The 14,243-nt window shown below is 37.2% G+C and overlaps 1 protein-coding gene across 2 annotated transcripts in view; it reads right to left on the reverse strand.

Annotated features, from left to right (window-relative positions):
* CLCA4 (chloride channel accessory 4) overlaps nt 1-14,243 on the reverse strand; it is a 34,768-nt gene that overhangs the window by 5,359 nt on the left and 15,166 nt on the right. For both annotated transcript variants that reach the window (XR_004989246.2, XM_036445637.2), the window contains exons 8-10: nt 10,212-10,389; nt 3,164-3,270; nt 864-1,079 (exon numbers count right to left, since the gene is read on the reverse strand). Coding sequence is in view for 1 of the 2 variants with exons in the window: in XM_036445637.2 (XP_036301530.1) it covers nt 864-1,079; nt 3,164-3,270; nt 10,212-10,389 (501 nt within the window). In the remaining variant the exon portion in view is untranslated. The remainder of the gene's footprint in view (nt 1-863; nt 1,080-3,163; nt 3,271-10,211; nt 10,390-14,243) is intronic.

Below are 14,243 nucleotides of genomic sequence, written 5' to 3' on the forward strand. Positions count from 1 at the left end.
ACTGGCTTATTTCACTTAGCATAATGGTCTCCAGTTCCATCCAGGTTGCTGCAAATGGTAAGAAGTCCTTCTTTTTTTATGGCAGCATAGTATGCCATTGTGTAGATATACCATAATTTTCTGATTTAGTAATCTGCTGACAGGTACCTAGGCTGTTTCCAAATCTTAGCTATTGTAAATTGTGCTGCTATGAATGTAGGGGTGCATATATCCTTTCTGATTGGTTTTTCTGGTTTCTTGGGATATATTCCTAGAAGTGGGATTACTGGGTTGAATGGGAGTTCCATTTTTAATTTTTAGAAATCTCCACACTATTTTCCACAGTGGCTGCATCAGTTTGTATTCCCATCATCAGTGTACTCCACATCCTCGCCTGCACTTGTCATTTGTTGATGACAGCCATTCTGATATGTGTGAGATGGTACCACATTGTTGTTTTGATTTGCATCTCTTGGATAATTAGTGACTTTGAGCATGTTTTCATGTGTTTCTTGACCTTCCTTCTGTCTTCTTTTGAAAAAATTCTATTTAGTTCCATTGCCCATTTTTTTTTAATGATTTTTAATTCTTTATTCTATGATCTGGTAATAATAATAAGCTGTACAGATTCACTACATTGCCTTCTTAAAGTTATTTTTAGCCTATATAATTTCCCCCTTCTCTTCCTTCCTCCTAATGCATGCATTCTTCTTTCCTTTTCCTGCCACCATAATTTTCAGGACCATACAGGCATAGAAAGCACATTTTATTTTATCTAAATTTTGAAGATGATACAAGTATTGGTACTCATATTTATGATATTAAACAATGTATTTTTAGCTATGAAACAGATTTATGTGGGAATAAAAAAGCTGATTGCTTACCTTTGCAGTTCCTGGAACACTGAAATAGGCCATTTTGGAAGCAGCATCCATTGTGAAATTTTTCATTGGTGTTCCATTGGGATCCAAGAGAAAAATAATGGGCTGCTGTCTTACCCACGTGATCAGAAAGAATGTATCCTTTCCCACAGTGCTATCAATTATTACAGTTCCATTCATCCAGAGACCATTCATGAGTGTGAGTCCCTTACTTTCAATCTGTATAAATATATATTTTAAAATTAGTGACTGGAGAAAAGAGAAATTTTATTCTTTTTTCTTAAAAAAAAAACCCAAAACACCATAGTTCTTAATTTCTGGCCTGAGAACAAGTTTATATAAGGCATATCTCCATAGCCTTGTGATCTCTCTGAAAGCTGATTGGGATGTGACAGTTGTTAGTCAGAAAGTATGGACATATAAGGTCTGAGTTAAGACTGTTAGAGCAGGAGAATGGGTTTTACAGTTGAGAAGTGGCTGTATTATTTTTTTCCTAGTCATTTTGATATGCATCTACCTGAGGTTTTAGCCTTAAAGGATGCTACAATATCAAAGAAGAATAAGCTATAGTGTGTATTTGTGTGTGTGTGTGTGTGTGTGTGTGTGAGAGAGAGAGAGAGAGAGAGAGAGAGCCTCAGTTTACCCATCTTCATGATGGTGGCTACAGTACTAGTATTTGAGTAGAGACATAGTTAGGTAAGGACCAGCAAGTAATGAGACAAACACTCATGAATATTTTCCTGCTGTGAAAACTTCACATACTTTTTCACACTCTTTTACACCTAGAGTTAGTAGCCCCGAACAATAAACATGTTCAACAAGAGAGCAAATAGGGCAAAAGGATATTTATGAAGGTTGGAATATTGAGAAGTGCATGTTAGGATCTTTCTTTGAGAGGAGCCTCAAAGGAAGTTATTCAAGTTTTTGAGGATGGCTCATAGTAAAGTACAGCAAATTTTATCTACTGACCAAGAAAGTGCTTCCTACAGATGTGTCATTCCAGGAATTAGTCTTAGTCTACTTCAGTTTGTTCTCCATACATTACCAAGCTAGATCCAAGATGAATTTTTAATCTGTTTGCAAGGTGAAGCTGCAAACCAGATTTTGACAGCAATCTGCCCATGCAATCCCAATCCTGCATCCTATAATTTATGTGCTCTTCACTATTGGAGACCAGAGGAAAATAAGTTTGTTTAGTTGATCATGTCAAGTTTTAATATAGGCATAAGAGAGAAATAATGGGCTGCTGTTTTACCCACGTGATCAGAAAGAATGTATCCTTTCCCACCTAATGAACTGGGAGATGGAAGACAAGTTTTCACATAAGGTGACATGATGTAGATTTGGTGGGAAAGGATAGGGATAAAAACAGAATTTTATAAAAAAAAATACTTTCAAGGAAATAATTTGCATTGACATTTTACATTGGACATGAATGAAGAATCAAAATTTAGTCAAAGTTTTTGAATCTAATTAACAGAAAATGAGGGTGTTATTTAAACACAGGTGAAAAAAGTTGAGTTCAGAAGAGAGGTGAATAAAATAGAAAGCCAGTGAAAAAAGTGGTTGAACACATAAAGGAAACCCTAATTTTTTGATCTGTAATGATTATTCATTCTCTTATTTCAGATAAAATTCTTTCCAAGATACTTTCCTTCCATTTCTAATCCAGGTTCTTGAGTTCATTCACCTAACCTAAATTTATTTCACAGCAGTGAAGGGTGAGAGAAATCTTGAAAGTATGGTACATTTTTATGTATTTGTAGAAAAATGGATGCTGTATTATTGGGCAAAATCTATATTTTATGAAAAATTTAACATTTAAAAATATACTTATTTCAGAGAGGAAGGGAGAGGGAGAGAGAGATAAAAACATAAATGATGAGAGGATCATTGATCAGCTGTATGTGCCCTTGACCAGAATCGAAGCTGGGACCCTTCAGTTTGCAGGCTGACACTCTGTTCACTGAGCCAAACCGACTAGGGCAAAATTTAACATTTTGATGTTATTCTTTAGCCAAATTCTATGTAAGAAAAAGAAAAAAACTTCTATTTCATTACTATTTTACTATTCTGAAGAATGGCCATGAATTTCTATTACATACTTAGTTTTGATTTTAATTATTTGATTTTATTTGATTTTAATTATCTGAAGAATGGCCATGAATTTCTATTACATACTTAGTTTTGATTTTAATTAATAACTTAGAGAAAATATAGAACTCAAAACTTATAATAACCAAAGTATTTTTCTTGGTATGGCTAAATACAAACACAAAAACATGAGGAATTAGAACTCAGACCTGAATAGACTTCTGGGAAATATCAGCGTTTCCTGATGTAAGGGCTCCGAAAGCATCAATGAGGCCATTGTTCTGGGCTATATCTGAGGCAAACAAATGCATTCCTCCTAAAATGTAAATATATTTATTAGGTTGCTTTATAGATAATAAGTACTTATCACAATTTAGTGATTTTTAATGTAACAGTACACAAAATAAAAGTTTCAGCGTATATTACTAAAATAGACCCAAACCAGATAAGTGTAAAGATTAACTCTGAAACATTAACTTAAAACCAGAAAGTGTAAGCTAACTTTATACCTTACTTATAGAAATTTCAGCTGGTTGAAATACATAAAATAATCAAATAATAATAATAATAATAATAATAATAATAAAGATGTTACAACTTCATACATTAAAGCTCACAGACTTCACAAAGCCCTTTAAGGGAATTACTCATTTTAATTTTTGATATGGTTCTTAACAATGTTGACTTTCAGGTATTCCAGTCACAGTGGACCAGAATCAGAAAACGAGGGTGGTTCAAGAGATGCCATATTAAAGTATCCTGACAATAGCTGGCAATGAGGAGACAGAAAAACAGTAAGCAATGGAGACAAGCCTAAAAGATTTACTACTTTTGGGGACTTGAGGCAGAAATAAATTTTACAGTGGCCATGAAAGCACTTTGAAACTACGTAAGTTTTGTACAACTAGACATTTAAAAAGCAAGTGTATAAGATGCTTGAGTGATTAAGACTGACATTAGGCAGACAGGCAAAACGGGCATATTGGTCCTGCCTGCCTGCAACCAAGGCTGTGGAGACAGACACAGAGGAGCAGTGGATCTCTTGAAAATTCAACGCGGTGCTGACTACCCAGCAAGAAACTGAGAAGTGGCAGACGGAATAGAAGAGTGGGGTCTTAAACCAACCCCCATACGACAATAAAGCTTAGCAAAGAGAACAACCCTTCAATTTTTTATCCTTTATTAATTTTTTTTTAGTTTTGTTATATTTTTTTTGTATTACTTTTTATTTATTCTATTTTAACTTTTATAATTATTTTATGTTTTTTACCCACCCTTTTTCTTCCTCATGTCTCCCTTTTTCATCCTGTTTTCTCTGTTCCTGTCCCCACTTTAGTTTTTCCTTTCTCCTTTCTTTTAACCCCTTGTTAAAAATTGGTCTTCTTTATCTGCTTTATTGACGTGCTATTATTATTGTGGTCTTTGTTAGATTACTCATATATCTAATTTCCCCTTCCCTGCTCCAAGTCCATGCACCCTTCTCTTTTCTCTTTCTTTGCTAATCAATTTTTTTAATGCTTTTGTTTTTTCTCTCCTCTCTTATCTCTTCTCCTAATTGTTTAATTAGTTTAGCTCTACATTATGTTTGATGGTCTGATCAATGCTTCTCTGTCTCTGGATCTGTTTTTGTTTATCAGTTTATGTTGCTCATTATATTCCACAAATGAGTGAGATCGTGTGATATTTATCTTTCTCTGACTGGCTTATTTCGCTTAGTATAATGCTCTCCAGTTCCATCCATGCTGTTGCAAATGGTAAGAATTCCTTCTTTTTTTATTTTTTTATTTTTATTTTTATTTTTACCAAGCATAGTGTTCTGTTGTGTAGATGGGATTGCTTTTTTAGTTTCTCTTCCTGTAAATTCACTATTGGTGTATAGAAATGCCATAGATTTCTTGGTGTTAATTTTGTATCCCGCTACATTGTCAAACTCATTTATTAAATATAATATTTTTTGATGGAGTCTTTAGGGTTTTACTTTTTCTTTTCTAATTTGTATGCCTTTTATTTCTTCTTCTTGTCTGATCGCAATGGTTGCACTTTCAGTATTATGGGATGCCCACTTTCAAAACTCCTGTTAGACATAGTACTGGAAGTGCTAGCTATAGCAATCAGACAAAAAGAAGAAATAAAGGCATCTAAACTGGAAAGGAAGAAATAAAACTGTCATTATTCACAGATGACATGATATTATACATAGAAAACCCTAAAGATACCATTAAAAAACTATTAGAATTAATAAATGAATTTGGCAATGTAGCAGGATACAAAATTAACACCCCAAAAATCAATGGCTGTTTTATACACCAATAATGAACTCACAGAAAGAGAAACTGAAAAACAAAACAAAAAACAAACCCCACCTCATTTACCATTGCAACAAAAAAATTAAGATACCAGGAGTAAACTTAACTAAGGAGGTAAAAGACATGTACTTGGAAAACTATAGAATGTTGAAAAAAGAGATAGATGAAGATATAAACAAATGGAAGAATATACTGTGTTCATGGATTGGTAGAATCAACAACATTAAAATGTCCACACTACCCAAAGCCATCTATAGATTCAATGTAATCCCTATGAAAATACCAATGGAGTATTTCACAGACCTAGAACAAACTTTCCAAAAATTCATCTTAATATATAAAGGGGTAACATGTAAATTAGGCCAAGACACCATAACAGAACTACCGAACAGGAGGAGGTTGTATGCACAGGTGAGGACTGGAGCGGAGACAGAGATGGGGGCCTGCCTGGCCCAGGGTGGCAGCTCTGGCAGCCCAGAGCAGACACAGTTAGGGGGGGTCTGGGGCTGGCCAAACTGTCTCGGGCAGCCCTGGAGCAGACATAGGACGGCGGGAGAGGGGGCGGACAGGGAGGCCTGGGGTGGAAGTGAGATGTGGGTCCAGACTGCCTGTGGTGCCTGTCCAGCGGTGGCCTGAGGAGTGTCTCTTCACATGGCGGGAGGCGGGGCGCCTCCTCACGCGCAATTTCAGTGGTAAGCTTGGCTTCTAGTATGGGATAAAAAAAGACTCCAATAACTGCATTAATCTTGAGAAAGAAGAACAAAGTTGGAGGGATCAAATATAAAGCAATATTATTCAATACAAAGCCACAGTGCTCAAAACTTCCTGGTATCAGCACAAGAACAGACATAAAGACCAATGGAACAGAATAGAGAACCCAGAGTTCAACCCAAGACATTATGCTGAATTAATATTTGACAAAGGCGGCAAGAGCACACAATGGAGTGAAGACAGTCTCTTCAATAAATGGTGTTGAGAAAATTGGACAGCCACATGCAAAAAAAAAAAAAAAAAAAAAAAAAAAAAAAAGAAACTAGACCACCAACTTACACCATAATAGATAAAGGACTTAAACGTAAGACAGGGAATCATAAAAATCTTAGAAGAATTCATAGCAGCAAAATAGCAGACATATGTCATAGCAATATCTTTACAGATACAGCTCCTAGGACAATGGAAACTAAGGAGAAAATAAACAAATGGGACTACATCAAAATAAAAAGCCTCTGCACAGCACAAGAAACCATCAACAAAACAATAAGACAGCCCACTGCATGGGAGATCATGTTGCCAATGTTATCTCCGATAAGGGTTTAATCTCTAAAATTTATAGGGAACTCATACAACTTAACAAATGGAAGATAAACACAATCCAATAAAAAAATGGGCAAAGAACTTAAATAGACACTTTTAGGAAGAGGACATACAGAAGGCCTAGAGACATATGAAAACAAGCTCAAAATCACTAATCATCTGAGAGATGATTAAAATAAAAATGACAAATGAGATACCATCTCACACCTGTCAGAATGGCTATTCTCAACAAATCAACAAACAACAGGTGCTGGCAAGGATGTGGAGAAAAAGGAACCCCCATGCACTGTTGGTGGGAATGCAGACTGGTGCAGCCACTGTGGAAAACAGAATGGAGTTTCCTCAAAAAACTAAAAATGGAACTCCCATTTGACCAAGTAATTTTACTTCCAGGAATATATCCCAAGAAATCAGAAACACTAGTCAGAAAGGATATATGCACCCCTATGTTCATAGCAGCACAATTTACTGGTAAGTGCCCATCAGCAGATGAATGGATTAAAAACCTGTGCTACATCTATACAATAGATTTCTACACTGCAGTAAAAAAAAAAAAAAAAAAAAAAAAAAAAAAAAAAAAAAAAAAAAGGAACTTTTTCCATGTGCAGCAGCATGGATGGACCTGGAAAGCATTACGCTAAGCAAAATAAAGCAGTCAGTGAAAGGTAAGTATCACATGATCTCACTCACTTGTGGAATATAATGAATCAACATAAATTGATGAACACAAATTGACCTAGAGTCAAAGAAACATCAAACAGACCCTCAAACCTCAGAAGGAAGTCAGTGGGGCGGGAGGTGAGGAAAAGAGCAACCAAAGGACTTATATGCATGCACATAAGCCTAACCAATGGACACAGACAGTAGAGGGGTGAGGATATGTGCTGGTGTGTGGGAATGGCCGGGGAGTGGTTAATGGGGGGAAGGAAACATGAAATACTTTAAACAATAAATAATTTTTATAAAAGCATGTGTGTACTTGGTAACAATAGAAGCCAACTCAATATTGATGTTCATAAAGTTGTAAATTACGTGTTCTCTACTATATTTAAGAAGGCACATGTAGTCCATTTTCATCAGCTATCTCTGTATCTAAGATGACAGCTACCAGTGTAAATGTTTATCTAAAAACTTATTTGTTGGGAGAATCCAAGATGGCTGCTCGGGTAGGCAACTAGCCGCAGCCGCACACAACAATTTCAATAAAATACAACTAAAATATAAAATGGACATTACCCAGAACTACAGGAAAGTCAACTGACTGGAAATTCTACAACAAGAAGCAAGGAGAAAACCAGAAGGAAGCGTGGAGGCGTTGTAAAAGCCCAAGGTACGGAGACACGCGGCGCGCGCAGAGAGGATGGAGCCAGAGAGGAGGGAGGCCGAGTGCCTGGCTGACGGTCCCAAGCAAGAAGGAGAGAAAAGCTCCGACTGTGCTGGACCCAGCTCAAACTGCTCTGAACCCCAATTCTAGGCCAGACCCCTGGGACCCAGGCTCATCCATAGGGAGCCGGGCTGTAAGGCGGGACTCCGGGGAAGCGGCGAAAGGAGGTCCTTCTCCGCGCAGAGAAGGGCCGGCCGGCTGTGCCGCGGGATTGCCCTGACGGGAAGGAGACAGGGGCTCCAGACTGCTCTGAATGCCACCTCCAATCCCACTACCAACTGAACTGAACCCCAATACCGGGCTCATTGGGGGAGAGCATAGACTGTTTGGCAGCAGGCGAAAATCGAAGGCACCTTTCTCTCAGAGGCGCTTTGCAGCGAGTACTGAAGGACCCTGAGTCTCAGGAGTCGCATAGGGCGGGGCTGATGGAAGCCAAGGCTGTAGGCTCCACCCTGAAGCCCCGCCCCATCAGGAAAGCTGCCTGCAAAAATGCCTAAACCAAATAGATCACAAACGAAAGAAATGGAGGACAAAAAGCGACTGGATATAGAGTTCAAAACCACACTTATAAGGTTGTTCAAGAATCTCCTAGAAAAGGCCGATAAAATAAACAAGACCTATGAGGATATGAAAAGGGATCAACTAGAAATAATAAGGGATCAACAAGAAATAAAGAATACATTGTCTGAAATAAAAAATATTTTATGGAGTCCTAAAAACAGAATGGAAGATCGCAAGAATCAAGTAAAAAATTTGGAACATAAAGAGCCAGAAGACACTCCTCCGCAGACGCAAGAAGGCCAGAGAATCCAGAAAGTTGAAGATAGTGTAAGAAACCTCTGGGACAACTTCAAGCGAACCAACATCAGAATTATGGGAGTCCCAGAAGATGAGAGAGAGCAAGATATCGAAAACATACTGAAAGAAATAGTGACAGAAAACTTCCCCCACCTGGTGAAAGAATTAGACTTACAAGTCCAGGAAGCGCACAGAACTCCAAACAAAAGGAATCCAAAGAGGACCACACCAAGACAAATCATAATTAAGATTCCAAGAGCAAAAGACAAAGAGAGAATATTAAAAGAAGCAAGAGCAAAGAAGATAGTTACCTATAAAGGAGCACCTATATGATTGTCAGCTGATTTTTCAACAGAAACCATGCAGGCCAGATGGGAATGGCAAGAAATATTCAAGGTGATGAATAGCAAGAACCTACAGCCAAAGATAATCTATCCAGCAAAGCTATCACTCAGATTCAAAGGTCAGATAAAGAGCTTCACGAATAAAAAAAAGCTAAAGGAGTTCATCACCACCAAACCAGAATTATATGAATTGCTGAAGGGGGTTCTTTCAGAAGAGAAAGTAAATAAAGATAAAAATTATGAACAACAAATACGTAACTATCAACAAGTGAATCTAAAAACCAAGGAAACTAAAAAAAAAAAAATCTGAGGAACAATATTAACTGTTGAATATAATAGAATCAGAGGTATGGAAGGGGAATGAACTGTTTATTCTTGGGGAAAAGGGGAGAGGGGGATGTGGGAAGAGACAACATAAACTGTGCACCTATGGATGAGGACAATGGGGGGTGGGGAAAGGGCAGAGGGTGGGGTGAGAAGGGGGGGAAAGGAACATTTGTAATAATATGAACAATAAAAATTTATTAAAAAAAATAAAATAAAGGATGTGATTTATAAAAAAAAACCAAAACTTATTTGTTAACATCTATCCATTCTGAGCCTCTGTGAATCCCATTCCCTCGCTACCCTTGCAGCCAAAGTAATCTCTCTTCTCATGGATTTCTTACTATCCCTCCAAGTGCCTTGCATTGTCATCCCAACATGATTTCTTGACTATGACCTGATCATCTTTTCTAACCCCCTTTTTCTCCAGAGAAATTCAACAACTTGTTCAAGGCCCAGCTCAGAAGTCACTTTGTCTCTCATGCCTTCTTTCTCAGATTTTATACAACCCTGGAAGAATTAATGGCTTCAACTCACATAGTGCTTGAGTTCTATAGATTCCCCCTGTTATGGAGGAATGTTATCTGAATATGTACCTGATTAGTAGTTTTATTTGTCTCTCTAGTCAGCAGGAATTTGAGCATCTTGAACACAGAGGTCAGGTCTGGTTTAATTCTGCTCCCTAGTTCCTGGCACAGTGCCTTCAGAACTCATGAAAGGTTGAGTTGTCAGTCTCTGCACTTACACATTGCTATTAAAGAACTACAATATATAGGTCATATTTTACCTGTTACATTGCTCATCTCTATGACTGCTTTATCAGCAGATGGTCCCAAAGCAATGAAGTGAATAATGGCCCCGCTTCCTTTTACTTTATCAAGACAATTTCTTGCAGAGCTATCCTCCCCATCAGTCAGCAGCACTATTTCAGATCCATCTATTTGGGAGTATGTTTTTCTTATTACCTGTAAGCATAATCAGAGCATAATTACCACAGGTTCCTAAATCAAGTAGACTTATGGGAGATGAGGAAAAGGTGTACAGAGAAAATAAAAAAGTATCCAGAAAAGAATAGAAAGCTTCTGTTTTAAAATTGTGGGATCTGTAGGCAGCAACCCCCAAGGCAACTTCAACATTACTCTATTTTCTGTCTCTCTGCTTTAGGGAGTGTTTGCTCAAATGAAGCTATGAGGGAGCAGGGCTTTGGAACATCGTACTTGGGTTAAGTATCAATGATATCTCAGTCTGGGAAGTCAGGTCAACCAGATACCAAAAGTATAATTGCAGAGTGTGGCATTAAATATTTCTCTTCTTTGACTAAACTTCCCTATCACAAGGTTTCAGTGTATAAAATCTGTTGCATAGACAGCTAAATGCATTAAAAAACCACTTCAATATTAAAAACAACAACAACACATTATGATTTCAAATTAGGAAACCCTTAATGTACTTTTAGAAAATGAGTATAGGAAGTCCTAAACAGGTCAAGATTAGGGATCTTGTTATATAATTTTTATTTTACTTCTAAATCTAACAAACACAAAACTAAGTATATCGTTGTTCTGAGAATACATGAATTATGTTTATTGAGATGGAATTCTATTTGGTAGCTTGATCCATTTTCCTACAGTGCCAATCAATTTACACTCAGATTTCTGAATCTAGTCTCTTGTAGAAAAGGATAAAGAGAATTTGTCACAGGTTAGCAACTACATTTCATCTTCTCTGACACATTTAATTGGCAATGGCTTTTTGGTGTACTGTTTTGAGAAACTGAGGGCAGGCCAAGAGAAATATGACTGATTTATCAGTGGCTTTCATGGACTTGGAATGGAGATGTGAGTAGATTGGCAGAAAAGGTTTGGAATATAGAAATCCCTAATAAACTTGGGGTCAGGGAATAATATGAACATCCTCATTTAAATTTTTGCATGTTTTAAGACAAATAATCACACACACACACACACACACACACACACACACACATACACACACTCATACACACACACAGCATTTTGGGGGAAATATGCTTTGACATGCACTAAAACAAAACTGAGAAATAGGGAATTTTCTTTGTACATTTACAATATTTATATAGCATCCTCATCACTTTACCCCTACACATTTCATTGAAAAATGAATATCCAAAGATGAAACAGATTACTCTTGTTCACCTCTCCCTTTCTTATATTAGTTATTCACTGAGCATTTAATGTATGTTAGTCACTGTCCTGGCTGCTGGAGATTCAGCAGGAACTACATTATTCTTACATTCCTGGAAAGAATAGAATTAAATTAAAAAAAATACGTATTGAGGCATAGATGAGCAACTAAGGAGATATAGAGATAATTGATAAAGACTCAATATATCCCATAGTTAATAGAAAAAACAATATTATAGTGCTACATTTTTTGGAACATTTGCTAAGTGTTAAATGTATTTTATATAATGTGTAATTTAATCCAAAGCTTCTAATCTGTCATTAGACCTACCCTACTATTGCTCTTACTCCCTACAGTTCATTTTATACAGAGCAATCAGAATAATTTTCCTAAGTCATTATTGATGACCAATTTAAAATTTTATTGATTTCAGAGAGGGAAGCAGAGGGATGGAGAAATAGAAACATCAATGATGAGAGAGAATCATTGATCAGCCACCTCCTGTAGACTCCTTACTGGGCCAGACTACATCCCAGGCATGTGCCTTTGACCATAATCAAATCTGGGATCCTTCAGTCTGCAGGCGGACACTCTATCCATTGAGTGAAACCGGCTAGGGCAATGATCAATTTCTGATACTTAAAACTATTTTGTGGTGCTTAAAATAAAATAAAACGTCTTACTTTTTAAAGCTTTGAAAGATCTAGCCATTATCTACCTGCCAACTACATTTCACATGCCCTCATTTGTCCAACATCAGTGCCACTATCTCTAATAATTTTTAGGATAATCCAGTTTTTTCCACCTCTTTCTTAAGGGATTTTGCACTTTTCTTTCTGCCTGAACCAATGGCATGTAAATATATATTGTGATAGATTTATGCATTTCTGTTCTCTATTATATGCTTTGAAACTTTATTTGCTATTTTTTTCATATCACTTCATATTATTATTTTTAAAACAATTTCTTAGTGATTTATTCCACAGTACTTCAACTGTCCTTTTGTTCTTTTATTTTTCTCTTTCATGAATGCCATATTCTTTGGAAGCTTGTTTAGACCAAGTTAATGGCCATTTAAGCTTTCTCCACATGAATATGAGTTCACTTTTTGAAGAACAAGAATTATATGTCACAGGGTGGGCATCAGGATTTTTAGAGATGCTTAGGTGGCGCATGGCCAAAAACGGGTTGGTAACCACTGGGTTAAAGCATAGAGTATCAGAAAAGAAAATTGAGAAATATGGGCTGGAGAAAGAAATGAGAGCAGTTTTACTGAGGGAATGATAGACATTTTGAATAGCGTCAGACTGAGGAATTCAGATATAATTTTATACACTGTGAGGGAAGCATATAGATTTTTAAGCAGGAAAGTGACACATTTGATATTAATTATAAGCTAAAGATATAATTTGGAAGAAAATAAGGTTCACAATAACAGTAGTAAATTATATATTTACTATGTAATATTTTGAACATTGTACTATGCACACACATATATATATATATCATTTCATTCTCATGATAATTACTATATGAAGTAGACATTCTTATTTGCCTATATTTTATAGATAAGGCATTGAGAGTCCAAAGATACTGAAAATGTTGCCTAAGACCACAAAACTGGTAAATAGCAGTCAGTACTTTGATGTCAAAACTCATGTTCTCACCAGTATTCCTTATTCTATTACTAACAGTCTTTGCTACATCTAATTAATAAGTAAACATCAGTTTATCTGAATATCACAGAGACTGAAACAAGGATTGGCCAAAGTGGAATCAAACCATTTAACTTGTTTAATTGCCTTAAAAGTTGATGACTTTTGATGCTCAATCACTCATTTATTTAACTAACATTTATTGAGCACTGACTATTGCAAGGTAAAAGAATGTGTAAACAAACCATCAAGTTCCTGATTTTATTGGACTTATATTCTACTGGCATTTTTATATCAATATACTAGAATCCCAGTGCACAAAATCATACATGGCGGGGGGTGGGGGTGGGGGGAGAAGAATCCTTCAGCTCAGCATGCACCCTCTCCAATCTGGGACCCCTCAAGGGATGTCTGACTGCCCGTTTAGGCCCAATTCCACCGGATATCCCTCTCACAATCCAAGACTGCTGGCTCCCAACTGCTCACCTGCCTGTCTGCCTGATTGTCCCTAACCACTTCTGTCTGCCAGCCTGATCACCCACTAACCACTCCCCTGCCAGCCTGATTGACATGTAACTGCTCCCCTGCTGGCCCGATTGCCCCTAACTTCCCTTTCCTGCTGGCCTGGTCACCCTAACTGCCCTATCCTGCAGGCCTGGTGCCCCCCAACTGCCCTCCCCTGCAGGGCTGATTGTCCTCAACTGCCCTCCCTTATAGGCCTGATCTTTCCCAACTGCCCTCTCCTGCTGGCTTGATTGCCCACAACTGCCCTCCTCTGCTGGCCATCTTGTGGTGACCATCTTGTGTCCACATTGGGGTGGCCATCTTTGGAGTGATGGTCAATTTGCATATTGCTCTTTTATTAGATAGAATATCAGTTTATTCATTGATTCACCCACCCATTTAAAAAAAATCAAGTGAATTTTTAAAGTTCTTAGTTCTGTATTTCTTAGAATTAGTTATGTTAAAATTAGTAACTATGTGCAGCAGCACTAATAGAA

Source organism: Pipistrellus kuhlii, unplaced genomic scaffold (genome assembly GCF_014108245.1).
Source record: "Pipistrellus kuhlii isolate mPipKuh1 unplaced genomic scaffold, mPipKuh1.p scaffold_m20_p_2, whole genome shotgun sequence".
NCBI classification, from domain to species: domain Eukaryota; kingdom Metazoa; phylum Chordata; class Mammalia; order Chiroptera; family Vespertilionidae; genus Pipistrellus; species Pipistrellus kuhlii.